Source organism: Betta splendens, chromosome 24 (genome assembly GCF_900634795.4).
Source record: "Betta splendens chromosome 24, fBetSpl5.4, whole genome shotgun sequence".
In the NCBI taxonomy this organism is placed as follows: Eukaryota; Metazoa; Chordata; class Actinopteri; order Anabantiformes; family Osphronemidae; genus Betta; species Betta splendens.
This window is the reverse complement of record NC_040901.2, coordinates 8,775,111-8,791,759: the sequence shown is the minus strand read 5'-3', so window position 1 is coordinate 8,791,759 and position 16,649 is coordinate 8,775,111. Positions and strand designations below refer to the sequence as shown.

At 44.5% G+C, this 16,649-nt stretch overlaps 1 protein-coding gene and 1 long non-coding RNA gene across 2 annotated transcripts in view; one reads left to right on the top strand and one right to left on the bottom strand.

Annotated features, from left to right (window-relative positions):
* Positions 1-88: 88 nt before the first annotated feature.
* On the bottom strand, positions 89-3,584 carry smyd2b (SET and MYND domain containing 2b). Its single transcript, XM_029142152.3, has 12 exons — positions 3,145-3,584; positions 2,414-2,477; positions 2,215-2,325; positions 2,069-2,129; positions 1,848-1,972; positions 1,653-1,720; positions 1,471-1,573; positions 1,184-1,294; positions 976-1,096; positions 690-864; positions 493-601; positions 89-418 (listed from the first exon to the last, which is right to left on the bottom strand). The coding sequence occupies exons 1-12, from the start codon at positions 3,312-3,314 to the stop codon at positions 338-340; spliced, it is 1,299 nt and encodes a 432-aa protein (XP_028997985.1). The 5' UTR covers positions 3,315-3,584; the 3' UTR covers positions 89-337.
* A 108-nt stretch (positions 3,585-3,692) lies between these two features.
* LOC114850156 (uncharacterized) overlaps positions 3,693-16,649 on the top strand; it is a 51,108-nt gene continuing 38,151 nt past the window's right edge. Inside the window, exons 1-2 of the long non-coding RNA XR_003784772.2 lie at positions 3,693-4,120; positions 4,481-4,534. This is a non-coding gene — a long non-coding RNA (uncharacterized LOC114850156). The remainder of the gene's footprint in view (positions 4,121-4,480; positions 4,535-16,649) is intronic.

Here is a 16,649-nt window from a genome sequence, read left to right as displayed (position 1 = left end):
TAAACTAGTGCAGGTCCTTTACTGAGGGTTCCCATTCGGCCATTTTGTGATGAGGCAGCAGCTCCTCACAAACAACTGTAAACATTGATGTGTTGCAACATTTATAACGGTCTGGAAAAGAAGCAGCTGCTACCACAATTTTAGATTATCAAAGATAAACATTACATTCATCCTTAGTACAAAAGAATCCTGCATTCACAGTGTTTCACTAACGTAGATGTGAAATTCAAAGGTAAATATATGCATAAAAACACAAATCCTCTCTCATTGCTTTAGCAGGAAAAACATGAAATAAATAAATACAGTCCATGGGAATCGAATCTTCTCTTCGTTATGTTCATTTTTGTGCCATGTCTTTGCGCAAGTCAGCCAAGTAAACGTGATCTTTGCCATGAGCCACCTCCATTATAGCCATCGCCTGTAGACGTAACAACAGATCACAAATGGTCAGCGAACGCAGTGAAAGCAGAATGATGTGACGCCTCCTGTTACCTTCTTGAATGCACTGATGCCCATCGAGTGCCTGTCCAGCCCCATGTACAGTCTGCCCAGCTTCAGATACATGGACGCCACGTTCAAGGAGTAGGGCGGATACAGCTGGCTGTGCACAAATCAAACACACACAATCGACTTCACATCTGAAACATCTCATTTAATGCCAGAAAGCGATGCTCGTGGGGGATTTGTACGTGTAGGGTTTGAGGATCTTCTCGCCGTACGCGACAGCACCGCCAGCATCTTGCATGTGGATGCAGATGCCCATGGCCTGGTACATCATGTGAAGCATGTAGACGTTGGAGTCATCGAAGACGCCTCCCATCTTCTCCAGGCTGTGTTCACACACGTCCAGTAACTCACTAGGGGGTGCCATGGAGTCAAGGATGCCACAGGAAGGCTTTAAAGTCTAGTTTGGCTCTTATGTGCTAGAAAAATAAGTAAGCAGTAATATACATATTGTTGACATTAAAAGGATATTCTTAACGTGTTTGAGCGCTCTGAACTCCCTGATGGTTTTCCTGGCGTAGCGCATCATGTTGCTGACGACCTCCTGCTCAATGGGGTCACTCTGCTTACGCACTTTCAACTTTGCCCCGTCCTGTAGGCGTCAATCACATAAACAGGATGTTTAAAGGCGAATTCTAAAAAATAAGAAGAAGTTGGAGCACAGCTGCCCTACACCTACTTTGGATTTGCTTTTGCATTCCTGACAGTCACAGGTGAAGTAGTAGGACTCTCTCAGCCTGTCGTTGCGGTCCTCTGTCGGGTAGAGGAGGTCTATGTAGCTGATCAGAACCTACGGGTGGAAATCACATGCAGCGCATGAGAACCCAAAGAACATCTGGCTGAACACCCTTAAGCTGCAGGTCATCAGGTTAGTCTAAAAATAAGCACCAGACACTGCATTCCACACACACACACACACACACACACACACACACACACACACACACACCTGTCACCCTTGCTCACCTCGTCTCCAGGCTTCATGTCCTGCACCGCTCGGACCTCAGCTGCCGTCCCGTTGTATGTGACAATGACGCTGGGGAGACAGCTGTGGTTTATCAGTGCCACGCTGTGAGGAGAGACGAACAGGGAGGGGCAGTGAATACACAAATATAAATGCTGTTCAGGACTTCCTCGTGCGTACGTACTCTGGGTAGACTGCAGTTCCCATGTGGGAGAGTTCGTCATCCTCTATGGTGAAACCGTTGCAGGCAACCTGATAAAAAAAAACGTGAAGAGAAATGATATATTTCAGCCATCGTCTTTCCTAGCGTGTGTGTGTGTGTGTGTGTGTGTGTGTGTGTGTGTGTGCGTGTTTGTGTGTGTGTGTGTGTGTGTGTTACCTGAGAAAACAGTGTGAGAAGGTCTTTGTGGTCAGGCATCTCCAAGTGCTTGGAGTAGAACCGATGCAGTGCAGCAATATCGACCTCATTCATTTCTCTCCTCTCATTGTCTACATCCTCCACATCTGCACGACATCACACACACGTAACGCAACACTGTAACACTAGACTCAGTTCCTCCTGACATATTACACACACACAAACAAAGGGACTTCACTTACGCGACTGCATCTCCCCGATCAGTAGAATCTTCTCCGACGCAGACCTTTCTTTCTGCGATTTCTGATTTTCAAACAGACACATTTCATTTCGTTACCCTACAGCGACAAGCATTTGCCGGCTACAGGCAAAACATGCCTCATCCAACCTTCTTTGCGAGGATTCGGGCCATCAGCCGCGACATCTCTGACGGGCCCCAGTTCTCACCAAACGCAGTCATGGCCGAGCACTCCAGCTTGTGCATGGACCAGTCTCCTTTCTACAGAGGTAGAAGTGAGATGAAATGAAGCTCTACACACCACAACTGTGACCCCCCCCCCCACCCACCCCCCCACCCACACACACACCTGGCATTTCACGTTGCAGTAGAACGCTTTCTTGCACTTCCCACATCTTGCCAAACCTTCTTTCCTAGCAATGACAGAAAGCAGTCGCTGTCAGACGATTGTGGAGTGTGTGTGTGTGTGTGTGTGTGTGTGTGTGTGTGTGTGTGTGTGTGTCCATTCAAACATCCTGCCCCGCTTCACTCACAGCTGGCCCGTCTTAACCGATAGCGATGAGGCGCTTTAAAACATTCTGTGTTATTAATAGCGGTGACCTTATGAGGGAGCAGCTGCCGCTACAGCACTGAAACACTGCGATCTTGAAGAGCTGTTGGTCGAGTATTGACTTTTCAACAAGTTCAATAAAAACAACATCAACATGTTGAACAGACATTTGAATTGGGGTGCGTCTCAATTTATCTGTACAATTCTTAGTCTTTGCATCACAGCATTTAGAAGTCTGAGTCTGCAGTAGCATGAGACTTAAACTCAACGCTAAGTTCTTTTAAAACGTATTCATGGATATATTTAATCATCTTATTTACACTATATACTCCAAATAATCACAACTATCGGGAAATCTCTGTGATTTCTATTTATATACTCATGTGGGCCAAAACGCATGGGCCCGTGTGGTGGAGGGACAAATCCCAGTACTCCCAGTAATCAGATCTTCGTGAATCTTTCTATGAACTGCAGCAATCAAGAAGCGAGTGGAGCCGTCAAAGCATGCGGGGATTAAAGCAGTCGATCACCTGGTGAAGCAGAATTCGCAGTAGCAGCCTCTCTCCTTTAAAGACAGCACGTGGGCGTAGGCAGGGCTGGAAAACAGCAGCTCGCCCACTTTGAACGGTCTCGTAACGCGGAGGCCTCGGCCTTTTCCCGGACTGTCGAACCTCTCGAGTCCCGCGATGCTGCCCGTCATTGTGCCTCCTCCGGGTTATGGACGGACGGAGAGGAGCCCAGCGGCGTGGGTCCGAGCGCCCACAGCACGCTGACTGCGGGGGGCGTCACCGCCCCAATAATAGTCCACGCAGAACGTCCAGCTGCACTTAACGACCACTGGGACGCGTCAAACGGTCTGCGCTGCCTATAAAGCTAATATGTAAAACCAATAGGTTTTATTAATAGGTCAAAAATGTCAGGTATGAGAGTGGACACACTGCGTTTCCATGACAACAAGCGGGCCTTCCTAATTCCAGGATTAACTGACATTAAGAATCATTCGAATTATTTTTTTTCATTAAAAAGTGAAGCAATCATCGTCGTTCTCCTCTGATTTGAACTCCAAAGGTTCGTACTGCAAAATATGAGTCTGTGAACAACAACAGCAACGACGAGCAACGTGTAGAACGGGCACGCGCTAGTCATCGACTAACGTGAACGCGCGTTGGGAATTGCGTCCGCGCGCTCGTTTCATTCATGTCTGGGGCATTGTACCAACAGCAACCACCAACAAATAACAAACGTTTTAGAGCTACAAGAGCTGTGTGAAATGTCAGTGTCAGGACACAACAGCAAGTTAACGTAACTTAAATGAACAACGGGACTCGTTAGCTTGTCGTCCACATTAAACATCAGCTAACTGCTAGCGTTAGCTAAACTACCCGCTAAACAGCTAGCTAGTTTGTCTTGTTTACTTGCTTAACCAAAGAAAAATACAAAACCAGTTAAAAAAGTGGTATTTTGAGACATTTCAACTCCACGGAGGAATCAGTTACATCTCAGACTGTAAGTAAAGTAACACATCCTCCTATCTCTGTGCTGCTGTTTGTTTCCCCCAAACATCTGCTATCCATCTGTTATCTGTTAAAACCTGTTTGATTGTCTTTAAACTGTATTTTTGGCATTTCTGATAAGTTGAAGTACTCGGGTTAAGGAAGTGTAGATAAGCATTAATGTAGGATCACATTGCTTGATTGTAATGTATAAACATCACTAATTTGTCAACTTTATGCATTTTATAGTTGTACAGAAGTAACCACCTTATTATTACTAGAGCCCCTCCTGTAACATCACTTTTTAGGTGATTAGGCCTGGTTTTAGTTCTTTGAGTCACTATTCTTACTTGAACACTGGTATTTTTTTCAGAACAGCAAATCGAAGTTCTGGGAATTGATCTTCATCATTCATTTTTATCAAATGGTAAGTACCACAGAGCCTTTTACAAGCTTGTCCTTTTGTTTGGCGACTCATTCATCCAGATTTGAGTTGAGGCCTTTCTGCACATCAATAAGGCCATCTGGTGGTGAGGGTTGAGAATGTCCCAGTAATAAAGCGCAGATTGATAGAATGAACCTTTCAGTGAAGTTCACTTTTGTCACATTGCGCCATCGTGTGGGTGTTGAGGGTAAGTGCGCCTGCAAATGCTTAAGTTCCCATTGGACAAGCAACACTTCTGTTTTGTATTTTTGAGGTAGAGAGAGAGAGCGAGAGAGAGAGAGAGAGAGAGAGAGAGAGAGAGAGAGATACTCAGGTCAGGGACTTGATCTTGAATAAATTAAAATATTTCATAAGCAACAGTGGAAGCACATCCCATGCACCTGTGCTCGCTCTCACACACACACACACACACACACACACACACACACACACACACACACACACACACACACACACACACACACACACACACACACACACGGCAAGCACAAACCACTGTCCCTCATCTGTATCTGAAGGCTTTATCCAACCTTGCCCCAGTTTCCCCCGATTTATTATAATTCCATTTTTCCATTCTTTCAATCTAAAGATTTGTTCTTCCCATTTTTAATAATGTGCAAGCAAAAGAAGCATGTCCCCATGAGATTATTTCGTCTTCTTTGGCATCTCGTCTTGATTACATCAGAGCAACCTGATTTGATTTGGAAGAAACCCCCCTGTTTTGGTATGTGATCTCTTTAGGCCTCCCCACTGTGCTGATTTCTTGCTTTGTCGGAGCGGATGATCTTGATGAATATGATCTGAAAAAGAGGGAGGGAGAGGGGGATTAGATGAAAGGATTATAATTTTCAGTGATGAGAAATAATAAGAAACAATAAATCCTAAGTAGATTTAGTTCTCAAGAAAACCCTGTTAGAGTAAATCAACAGAATAAGAGACAGAGCAGTAGCGTAAAATAGACCCAGTTGACCTAAACTGTTTGTCCTGAGACACAGGTTGTTTTTTTGTCTTATACATTTTCAGTTCAGCTACACTAGAGTAGGTTGTACATAATCTAAATAAAAGTGTATTCAAAACAAAAAAAAAAGTGAAGAAAGATCCATTTAACCCTGTTAATTAGATTAATTCGAACGTGGAGTTGAAATGCTTTGCAGTATTAATGTAATTCTAGGTATTTTTACTACTAATAAACTGAGTTTAGTGGCTTAATTAACAGAGGACAAGTCAATCTGCAGTTCCACTGTCTCATAATTTATTGTATGTTGTCAAAGCCTTCGTCGCCTTGCGCCTCTCGAGGGACCGCGCCTCATAATACATAAGCACTCCGGCTGTTTTTACACATTGTATGCTTAACTTATGGGCACACTGTTGATGGATATATGCGGTACATTGTCACATTGGGGACCTCGTAAAACACCAGCTGCTAATGCCTCTCTGCCACGAGGTCGCCAACGTGCGCGGCGTGTGAAATCCAGCGCGGTTAAAGGCCTCCGCTCCTTTCGACGTTGCGGCAGCAGTGGACTGAGGAGTCCTCGACTCTCCACGCGTGACCTTGTCATCGCAGGCCGATCCCAGGATGCTGCGCTAACTAGGGGTCATCAACAGGCTATGGCTTAAGAGCTGTATGTTTGTGTGTAGTAGAGAGGACGCAGTCATTGATCATTTGGACTGTGTTTTAGAGGGGTGCATACCAAGACCTTATGTAAGTCACTCTATCGTCCCCGGAGCTGAGCCCAGGCAATATACTGTAAATTCCTTCTGATGAGCTCACTTGACTGAGACACTGTCTACCGTCCCGCCTTGTCCCTTGGCAGCCGGCTATGGAGTGAAGCCTTAAGCCTTAACTCCCCTGTCTCCAGTCGTGGCTGGGGGGAATGTGACGCCTGCCCGCCTGCTCGCCTGCTCAGCCGTCTTAGCCCTGTGGGCTTTGCGGGCGCGGAGTCTCATCTCCCACTGTTTATCCATGTGTCTTTGCTTTGGCTCAGGCCTTTTGCTGTAGGCCACTGTAGGCTGAGTGGGGTCCACTGCCCCGTGTCACCCGCCTAAGCTCTGCTTTCACTGCAGGGCTTAGCGCCTCACCCTTCGGCTGCTTTATGAGCAGACAGCTGGACTAATCTGTCTCCCTCTTCCTTTTTCTGTCTCCCTTGTTCTTTCTCCTTGGGTCTTGTCTCATTTCTTATTGTGGCTTCAGTTGGCCATCTACTTCATTTTCATGGGTTTCACTCTCATCTTCATACACACACCCTCAAAGGTGTGATGGGACTTGTTGTTGGCCCACCAGCCCCAGATTCAGCAAATTAAACGTACCATGTGACAATTCTTCTTCATTGACTCTGAGTCATGTTATCAGTGCCTACTGACTGACATAACTGTAGCAGCTAGGTCTCACTTCCATTAAGATGCAATGGACCCTTACTTTGTACTAAACAAAAAAAATGAATGGAAATCACTTTGAGACTGGCTGTTAATCAAAGAATTAAATCAACAATCTTAAGGTGTAAGAGTTACAGCTCCAATCCAACATTAATCTAAATGTGCTCCATAAGCTCCTCTTCTTTTATTTGACTTCCTTTTTCATCTCACACCGTATCGCTTCCAGCTTTAGTTTGTATCCAGTTGACCCTCCACCCTTCGTCATTCCGTAGTGTGTCCTCCAAGGTTCTTTCATCTTTTCCCTGTCCAGCTCTACCTCTTCCTCCTCCTGCCTGCCTTTCCTCCTCCTTCCCTTCACTCTCCTCTCCAGCCGTCTAGCTAAACTTAGATGTGACAACAGTTGCAGGGTGACACCAAGGGCTAAATAAGACCAGAACAATAGCTTCCCCCCTCCTCTCCCCCCTCACCCCTCATCTCCCCCTTTAATAGACTACCATTGTTCTCTCCCTCCACTGTTGCTCTTTCAGGGAGTTTGTTAGCTATGCTAATGAAGGTTGGGCTTGTGTGGGTTTAGCGAGTGGGGATTTGATGCTCTTTAACTGGGCACTTTTAGAAAGGAGAGGCGATCATAAGTGTGGCCGGGCAGCTATTTACCACCAGTCAAATGTCACGGGCGTGTGGATGTGATACAACAGAGGAAGTACATAAGAGATCTGTTACAGTTCCCAAGCACTTTCTTCTATTTGATATCTGCACACTGAAACCGCCATAACCAGAGTAGTCAGCAAAATGTAGAAAAGAAGGTATTATGCAGGAATATGTACCTCTGCCCCATCTAATGCACAATGTACTGTATGTGTCAGCATGTCAAAGTCCTTGCAGAAAAAACTGTCGAGTAAGACAAGATGCAGAGACTACTGTAAGTATAGTGCAGTCAGTCATCCAATCAGTTGGTAAGGCTGTAAATAGCCTAGCCGATGACTCCTTTGAGCTTTCCTCTAAGAGGAATTCTCTTTCTCCTTGGTGTATTAATAGGGCCTGTGCATTGTTTCCTACAGCAGCGCTGCTGTAATCAAAGGAAGTTAGCCTGCCAAGTATACAAATATTTTCCTTTGTCCCTATGTTTAGCAGGCATGTAAGAGTCAGTCCTGTGTGGCCGTGCATGGATGCTGATGTCTGCGTGACTGTATGGCTAAGTGTGTGCATACTCACGGGTATTATGTCAGGTTGTATGTTTATTTATGCGCATAATCGTATATGTATAGTGATACATCCTTTAATTGTTTGTGTGTCAGTGTGACTGTGACTGTAAGCCGCCCATGGACGGCGTGACCTTTTTATTTGAGAGGTCATATGCTTGGCTGGCTGTTGATGTATGAGTATGCTGTGAGGTGTGCTCGTGTTCACAGTTACTGTAGGACTTCAGGTATGGAACGTAGACAGAAGCACCTTTTACGAAAAGCACCTTTTAATATGATTATAATTATTATTTCCCCATTTCATCTCTTCTGTGCATTGAACAAGGCTATTATAATCAGATTTGTCTGATTGCTTTGTAAAAGCTTTTGATGAAAATTAGCTATTTGAGCTCAACCTTTTTAAAAAGTAATGAGGTGAGTTTGAATGAAAACAGCACATTTTTATGCTAAGTATTGCACTATAACTCTGCTGTACCTGATGTTGCCAAAATTTGATTTTCTGTCATTTTAAATGTCCTAAAGACCGATTCAGTAGTTCCAGAAACACAGCTCATCAAAGCTTTAAGCTGTCAGTCTCTGTCATTGCTGCTTTGTCTCGGATTCCCTATGGTTTAAGCTCTGCTGCAATATACTGTATAAACCCATAACCCCAAACATGCAAAGATGAGTAAAGCACAATTACATTAAAATACACATGCTAGTTGTACTGTATAGGACAAGTGCACTTAGTTGGTTGTCTGGTGTCCAAGTGGTGGCGTTCAGGCATCAGCGGTCACTTGGAGTCAGCCAGTGACTCACCAAGGGCACAATGGAATTAGTGAGATTCTCTGAAATGTGACAGCTTGCTCTGGCTAAATGGTGTAATAATCTACCCCTCCTCTCACAAACCTCCAGCCGCACTTGCACACACACACACACACACACACACACACACACACACACACACACACACACACACACACACACACACACACACACACACACACACACACATGTTTGTGCTTCTATCTCTGCAAGGACATGCCTTGACATAATGCGGTCCGCAGCCCCTAACCCCAACCTTAACCTAAAATGTATTTCTAACCTGATCCTTAAAACCAAGTCTTAACATTCAAACAGCCCTTTGAGAGTGTGCCAGAGAGCAAGGACTGTAAGAGGTCCATACTTTCAAGGTCTAAAACTCAAACTGATCCTCACAAAGATAGCCATACATGTATAGACACAAACACACGCTAATTCAGCCCCCTCCTTTTCACCCCCCCACACCAACTGGCACAGATAACATTGTCTTAAGCTATAAAAAAGATTTTTTCCCCCTCCCTCCATTGCGGTAATTATTGAATTAATGCAGATGGAGAGAGACATCTGCATGTTAAAGTGTTGGCCTCTCTCTTATGCACAGCAGATGTTCCCCTGTCATTTACTCAAATTACGCTGCTTAGATACATGGAGGGAGAGAGAGAGGGGGTGAGAGAGAGAAAGTTAGCTGCCAAGGCGACATTGTCTTACAGCTCAGCTGAGTGTCAGCTACACCACCAAGTTTTGTGTCTGTCCTTCAGGTGAAGCCCTACTGTTTAACTCATGGTGTCCTACGATGACAGTGTTAGTAATAATTATTATTATTATCTAATCCTTTTAATTTGAAAAAAAGCAAATTTATTTGTGCCCTTCCTATTGGCAAATTAAATGTAAGGCAAAGAAAGATTATAGTTTTGTCCTAATAATCATTCAGTATTATGCCAGAAATATCATACTAATGTAAATATATTTACAGGCTTACTTTCCAGCTGTTGACCTCTCGGCCCTTATTTCGGTTAGGGACTTTACTGTAAAGATCAGACCGAAGGGACAACATCCTCTTAAAGATTATCCGTTGATTATTTGAAGCTGCAACGAGACATCAAGGGAGAGTGTGTGTGTGTGTGCGCATGTTTTTCCTCTGACGTGGGGACCATAAACCATGTTTTTGCTATCAAGGTGAGGACATTGTGACAACGTGGGGACACTTGGCGGGTCCCCACCAGTACGAAGGCTTTTTTGAGGGTCAAGATGAGATTTTAGGGCTGAGGTTAGAATTAAGTTTTGGTTCAGATTAGAGCAAAGATTTGACGTCTGCCTTTAGTTGTGATGGTTAGGGTTAGGGTTAGGGTAAGGGGCTAGGAAAGGCATTATGTCAATGGGAAGTCCCCACGTAGATGTGAAACATAACTTTTGTGTGTGTGTGTGTGTGTGTGTGTGTGTGTGTGTGTGTGTGTGTGTGTGTGTGTGTGTGTGTGTGCGTGTGTGCGTGTGTGCGTGTGTGCGTGTGTGCGTGTGCGTGTGTGCGTGTTTGTGTTTGTGAGATCTGATGACTGATAGGGGACCTCCTCCTTGGGATTAGGTTGGTTTGGTCTCATCTCTCTGGATTATGTTAGTACAAAACATTCTTGTATAATATTTTCTGTGCTTATTATATTAATATTCTCAGGCGGTTGCTAGAGAAAGCTCCACCCCACGTCTGCTTTAAAGTAATCTTCTTCCACTTGAGCTTTTAAAATGTTCTTTTATGAGTATTGGGGTGTCTTTGTAAATATATCATTTTACTCTTGAGGTTAGATTTAACTTCTTGTCTTTAACACAACTGATATTATTCCACACAATAAATTATACAATATATCAATGACAGTATATATGATTAAAAGAAGCATTAGACATGGCTCCCACAGAAAAACATTGGCTTTTATTTGCTCATATCCTACAGTATGGGACACAGTTTATGAATATCGCTCTCATTTTTAGCTCTAAGTTGTATTATATTACGGGCGTTTGTATTTTTTGACAAATAATATTTAGTTAATAATAGTTTGACAAAAAGCATAGTAATTGTAGGTAATAAATTGTGTTTTTCGTTGTTGAATCTGGCTGAGCAGTACTGGACTATGGTCTCATGTCTCTTGATGCTACTTCGTTCATTTTCCTAAGAAGTGTTGTATGAATCAACCCATCCAGACACATGGTACTGTACCCACACACAAAAACACATGCTCTTCCCCTACATCTCTACAAAACTCTGCAATCCAGTTGAATCCGTACAACTTCCTTCTGTTCTCATACCAAAAGCCTTAAAGCCAGCAGATGCTTTCACGTTATCATCGCCAGTTATCACTCTTAGCTCCCTCTGATAAGACTTTAGTTTCTGACCCAGATGTTAAGGAGTTCAATTTGTTAGATGCACCAGAAGAGCCGACAGGGATGTGGAGAGATGAGTGAGCATCGAAAATACCCACAGGCTTGAGAGATGAGACGCAATATGCCTTTTTTTTGCCTGGTGTTGTTTCTGAAGCGGTGTTAGTGCGGTAAGGAGCTCAGCGTCTAAAGAGGCTTTGGTATGGGGGAAAGATGGGCCATATTACAGTGAGGCCAGAAGCCTGCTTGATTAATGGGCCAGGATAATCACCTCATCAAATCACTCTCACTTATTAAATCTTGTTTAATATCGTAATGAGTGCCCTCCTGAGCTGCTTTGGTAAATTCCCTCTCTCCCCAGCTCCCTATGACTCTCACTTTCTTTCTTCTGCTTTCCTGTTGAACAAGAAGACTGAAGATGCCAAATTCCCCTCCACACATTTTTCTTGTATCCTTAGTCTTATCTCTGTCCCTTGTCTTTTATGTATTACTTATAATCTAGAAATGTCTTTCTTCTCTACCGTCATTAAATTTGTTTCCTAGATTTAAGACTATGGCGGCACCATAGTAAACATAATTTCTGGGGGTAGAATTGCCACATCCACAGCCTCGGTCTATTCATTTAATCTGCCTTGTTTTTGATGGATGATGTGCTAGATTTTATCATCATAAATCACTTTGTGTATGTGTATCAGGACTAGCCTGAAGAGTGATACCACTACCCAAGGTTTTGGTACACTGGAGTTTATGGAAACACTTCAGGTGAGGTAATATCTCTCCTGTCTCCTTCTGCATGATTTGTTATCTCTATCTGAAGCATCTCAATAGTGTTACTTCCTGTGCATGTGTGTGTCCATGAGATTTTCTATGATGGGCTTGTGTCTCCTTCACTTGACCTACACAGTGTGCCTCATAAGAAAACAACATGCCATTGTCTTATTTATGGGCTTCCATGTGTCACGCTGTACCATCTTGGTAGCACAGCTGTAAGTGCGTGCTTCTTCCAAGGAAGGACAAAATATTTCTCTGTCCCTCTTTAGCCCCTCAACTCCTTCTTCCCATTTGCATTGTAAATTATATGCGTCTTTCAATAGCCAGCCCTTCCACTACCCTCATCCCAAAGTTGGATCCTATCCTTTGTTGTCTCTGAAGGCAGGCAGTCAGAGAACAACTGGCTCAAGGTGACCAGTGCAGGCTTGAGAGCGAGGTTAGGGCTGCATCTTCCCCCGAGTGCCTCCCATTTTTTGCCTTTATTGTTGGGGAGCAGCTGTTGTGTACCTGGACCCCATGAGTGGCGCCTATGCTGGGTATCTTGGCAGCCTGGCTCCCTAAGCTTTGGATACCAGAGTGAATCAATTCTTAAAGATGACTGTCTGCCTGCCATGTCACATGGACAGGCCCAAAGTGAAGGGCTTAGGGGGCTCTGGAGCTGGAATTCTCTTTGATGGAAGGGCTGGAGAATGAGGAGGGAGGGGAGGAAAGGAAAATACGGGGGAGGAGATGGTCCTATTGTGCCAAGGAATGCCCTTGACGGAGATAGAGGGGTATTGTTTTTATACCAATGAACACTTTTGGACTAGGGACTTAAAGATGATTCAGCTACAAAGGTGATGAACATCATAGCATCTTAGCTGTTCTCATCAATGTCAGGCTGTGGACACCTGTATGTTAATAGTTCCTTTTCTTTGCTGTTAATAGCCAAGATGTGGCACATGCAAGCAGCTTACGTCAGACAGTCATGTGAATCTGTTAGGTTGGCCACTTGCTGCGTGGTTGACATGGACCCTATGTCCTAATACTCATAGAACCAAGCTCCCTCTCAACAGAGATTGACAACAGCTGAGCACGTTGAGATGCTCATGACCCACCTGGCTCACAGGCCTAACCCGCCTAATGTCCACTGAGAAACCAGAGAAAGTGAAGATGATAAAGGATGACAAAAACAGATTGACATGTAAGCTAACCCACCTCCTCCCACACTCTTGCTATTTCTTTTTCTCTTTCTTCTTACACCCTTTCAGAAAACAATACCCCAGGGACCACCCCTCCCTACCTTGCTACCTTGGAACAAGCACGTTTATTAATAGTTCAGAGCAGGGTGCTTGGGGCAAGCTGCATGAGAAGGTTAAGGATGAGGGGAGATAGCAGTCTGGGCTCAGCAGTCAGCAGCATCAGTAGAAGTAGCAGTAGTGGTGTCTTTTTCGTAGAAAGAGTCTCATGGCCATCTCTTGTCCATATCCATTTCATGACAAATGAAATACCAGAGGCTTGGACAGAAACAATGGCTTGTTTGGCTGGTTGGAGGCAGTGTGGGAGGATGTGGTGGTGGTGGAAGTGGTTGGGTGGGGGTCTAAGACTGGCTTCCAACCCCTCCAGCTGTCCCGGTTGTCACCCCTTGTCTTAAGGCTCACGCCTGGCTCAACACTACAGCCTGTGGATATCTGTTGGCGTGCATGTGTGCATATGTATTCGGGTGCATCTGAAGTCCCTGAGAAGGGCAGAGAGGCGATTCTCTGTTCTCAGCTGTGTCTGAAAAACGGACCCAGACACAAAAGGCAAGTTGAACGGTGTCAAGACCCCTTCGGTATGGAGCAGACCCGAGCCATGAGGTCATCATCCTTGGTTTAGCAGCCTTTGTCCTGCTGACTGATTGACAGGAGGGGTGGCTAACAAAGACAATTGTGGCCTCAGTTACAGCCATGGATGTCACTGATGATACAGAAGGTCTCTAACATAAAATACTTGGATTAATTAAGACTAGTTTAACCTAGAAAAAAACAAAACATTTAAAAACAGAAACATCGTCCATATAGGTTAAAAATAGGAATCAATGTAAATCACATGCCAGTACACAGTGACAGCTAAGGTTGGTAATTGTTTGGCACCTCCACTCTGTGGGCCTCAACCTAATATGAATAATAAAGTCTGTGAATCTTTTAATCTGCGTTGTAACAGGTGATAAACTTTAATACGCCTCTAATATTCCATCAGTAAGCCTGTGTGTTTGTTGCACAGGAGAAAGACAAATCTCTTCCCGCCTCTCTCTCTCCCTCTCCCTTATGTCTCAGAGATTAGCCTTTGCTCAAACACCTCCTGTTCGTCTAAGTAATTAAAACATTAGAATTACCGGATTATAAACTGCTTTTGATTTAATCCAACACTCGATGCTCCCACCATCTTGCCAAATGGGTCAATAGGAAATATAATGGGCCTCTGTGATTTCTGATTCAGGGATCTGGAAGAGGCAAAGGATGCCAATAATGGCTATTAAAAGAGATATGTGTTGGTGTGTGTGTGACAGAGAGAGAGAGAGATTGACTGCCTTTGCCCTGAATGCCATCTGTCTTGTACCCAGCAAGCCCAGTTTAGACTGGATGAAGCCAAGCCAGTTCAGTAGCTCTGCCCCCAACACACACAAACACATATCCGTACATACAGTACATTACACACATGCTCACCATGATCCCTTACTCTCCTAAAGTGTATATCAAGTGTATGTAAAACATTTGCAACAGTCAAACCCCTCTCCTTCATGTTCATCTGAGCTCCTCAAGACCCTTTAACAGGTGTCTAATGCTGGGGTCCCAGTTCATCTAAGAACCCCCTGTAGCAGTGCTTTGATATATAATGCATTTATGCTACACCCAAACCATGTTATTGCCTGTGCTCAACATGTACCTCTGGACACTGCACCACTTCATGTATGCGCTTGTGGAAGCCGGGTCCTCTGCAGCATATTTGTGACTGTTTTTGGTGTGTGTGTGTGTTCATTATGGCTTGTGTTTCTCCCAACAAGAGGTCCAAGTTGACACAGTGACAGGCTCCTCGCAGAGCGACAGAGGGGCCCTGCCATCCAACAACACAGGCTTTGTCGCTCTGCTTCTCTTGGCTTGTTATGGACTTCCTTCTCTCCCTCTCTCCCTTTCGCTCCCTTTTTTAGCGAGCCCAGTTTCTTGTCTGAAGTCTTAATTTGGGGCGCTGGCCAGTGGGGAAAGGGAAAAGAGGCGAGGGGACCAAGGGAGGGAAGAATGGCTGGGGGAGAGGAGAGGAGGTGTGGAGTTGTGATGGCTGCAGACGGACGGGTCTTTGTTCCTCCCTTCCCAGGCTCCTCTCTTGAGCCTCTGAGGCTCCAGTTGCGTTGAAGCCATCCAGAGAGAGAGAGAGAGCGAGAGAGAGAAAGGGGGGGCTAGGATGTGAGGGGAGAAAGGGCCCACATTGATCTGTCCAACTGGAATCTTCTAATTTCATACACTAGAGATGTAGTGATTGAAGAAAGCAGTGGATAGAAAATGGAACAAGCACAAGTTTAAATGGAAAAAATACGGCAAAAAATATCATTGTGTAGGATGTAGGATTACCAAGAGAACAGAACCTGATAAGGAAGGAATAAGGAAACATCAAATGGCTCACATTAAGTGTCAGCTGTACACGCTGACCACTAGGTGTCCCCATCACTGGTGCCAAATGTGGGCAACCTAGTCATAATCCCAGTCTGTCCCAGTGACTCTGGAGCGTTTGATATGCTTTGTTTCATGCATAATAGATGAAATTCAGTGATTAAGTACTGTATAAACACATAAAGCTGCCAGTCTGTAAAATGTTTAAATCAGAAACCACACACACACACACACACACACACACACACTTGAGTTATATTCTGCTGTTTCAGTATCAAGCCCACAGTCATTTTGTAAGAGTAGGTGTCAAAATGGTTCAAACGGTGGACAGCTCATTTTTGTAGTTGGTAGGAGGATTGCACAGAGGAGAAATCGAAATAGGGTCCTGAGTCCTTGAGTTCCTTTGTCAGAAAGGCGCCCGAGTACGGGAAGTTACATCAGTGTGTGGTGATATTTAGGAGAAAATGTGTTTGTAGTTTGGTTGGCGTGCTGTAAAACCCTGGAATATACCTTTAGAGCAAATGTGTGATAAAAGCTGAAAACTTTCACTGTCATCACCAAATGGAAAATGCTCTTGAAACAAAGTGAGCGATAACAAGCAGCCACGAAGGGAGGAGGGACTTAGAGAGGGACCTTGGGGACCATGTCAACGTTTTCTGTGTCGGAGCAGGAACAAATATTGGGTAAACATTGGGAAAGGCTGGCAGCCTTTGAGATAGTAGGCCGTTGATCTAAGACTGAGGAGCTAAAGTCCACTATCTCTTGTCTGATACGGCAGTCAAGGTCTGGCTGACATGCACAGCCACAGAACAAACATGGATACCTGAAGACAATAACCTTTGAACCTCCAGCAGGAGCAGTATAAAAAACAGGAAGTGGTGAAAGTGACTCTAGTGACTTCCTCCCTGTGGGCCACTAATCAGAGGGGAATCATTGTAAGTACATGGGTTACTGTATTAGAGG

Excerpts from the sequence above, each read along its gene's own strand:
- smyd2b (XM_029142152.3), bottom strand. The coding sequence starts at position 3,314 with ATGACGGGCAGCATCGCGGGACTCGAGAGGTTCGACAGTCCGGGAAAA. Across the intron at positions 2,478-3,144 it reads TGCGAATTCTGCTTCACCAG|GAAAGAAGGTTTGGCAAGAT; the intron begins GTGATCGACTGC and ends TGTCATTGCTAG. Across the intron at positions 1,097-1,183 it reads AATGCAAAAGCAAATCCAAA|GACGGGGCAAAGTTGAAAGT; the intron begins GTAGGTGTAGGG and ends TGACGCCTACAG.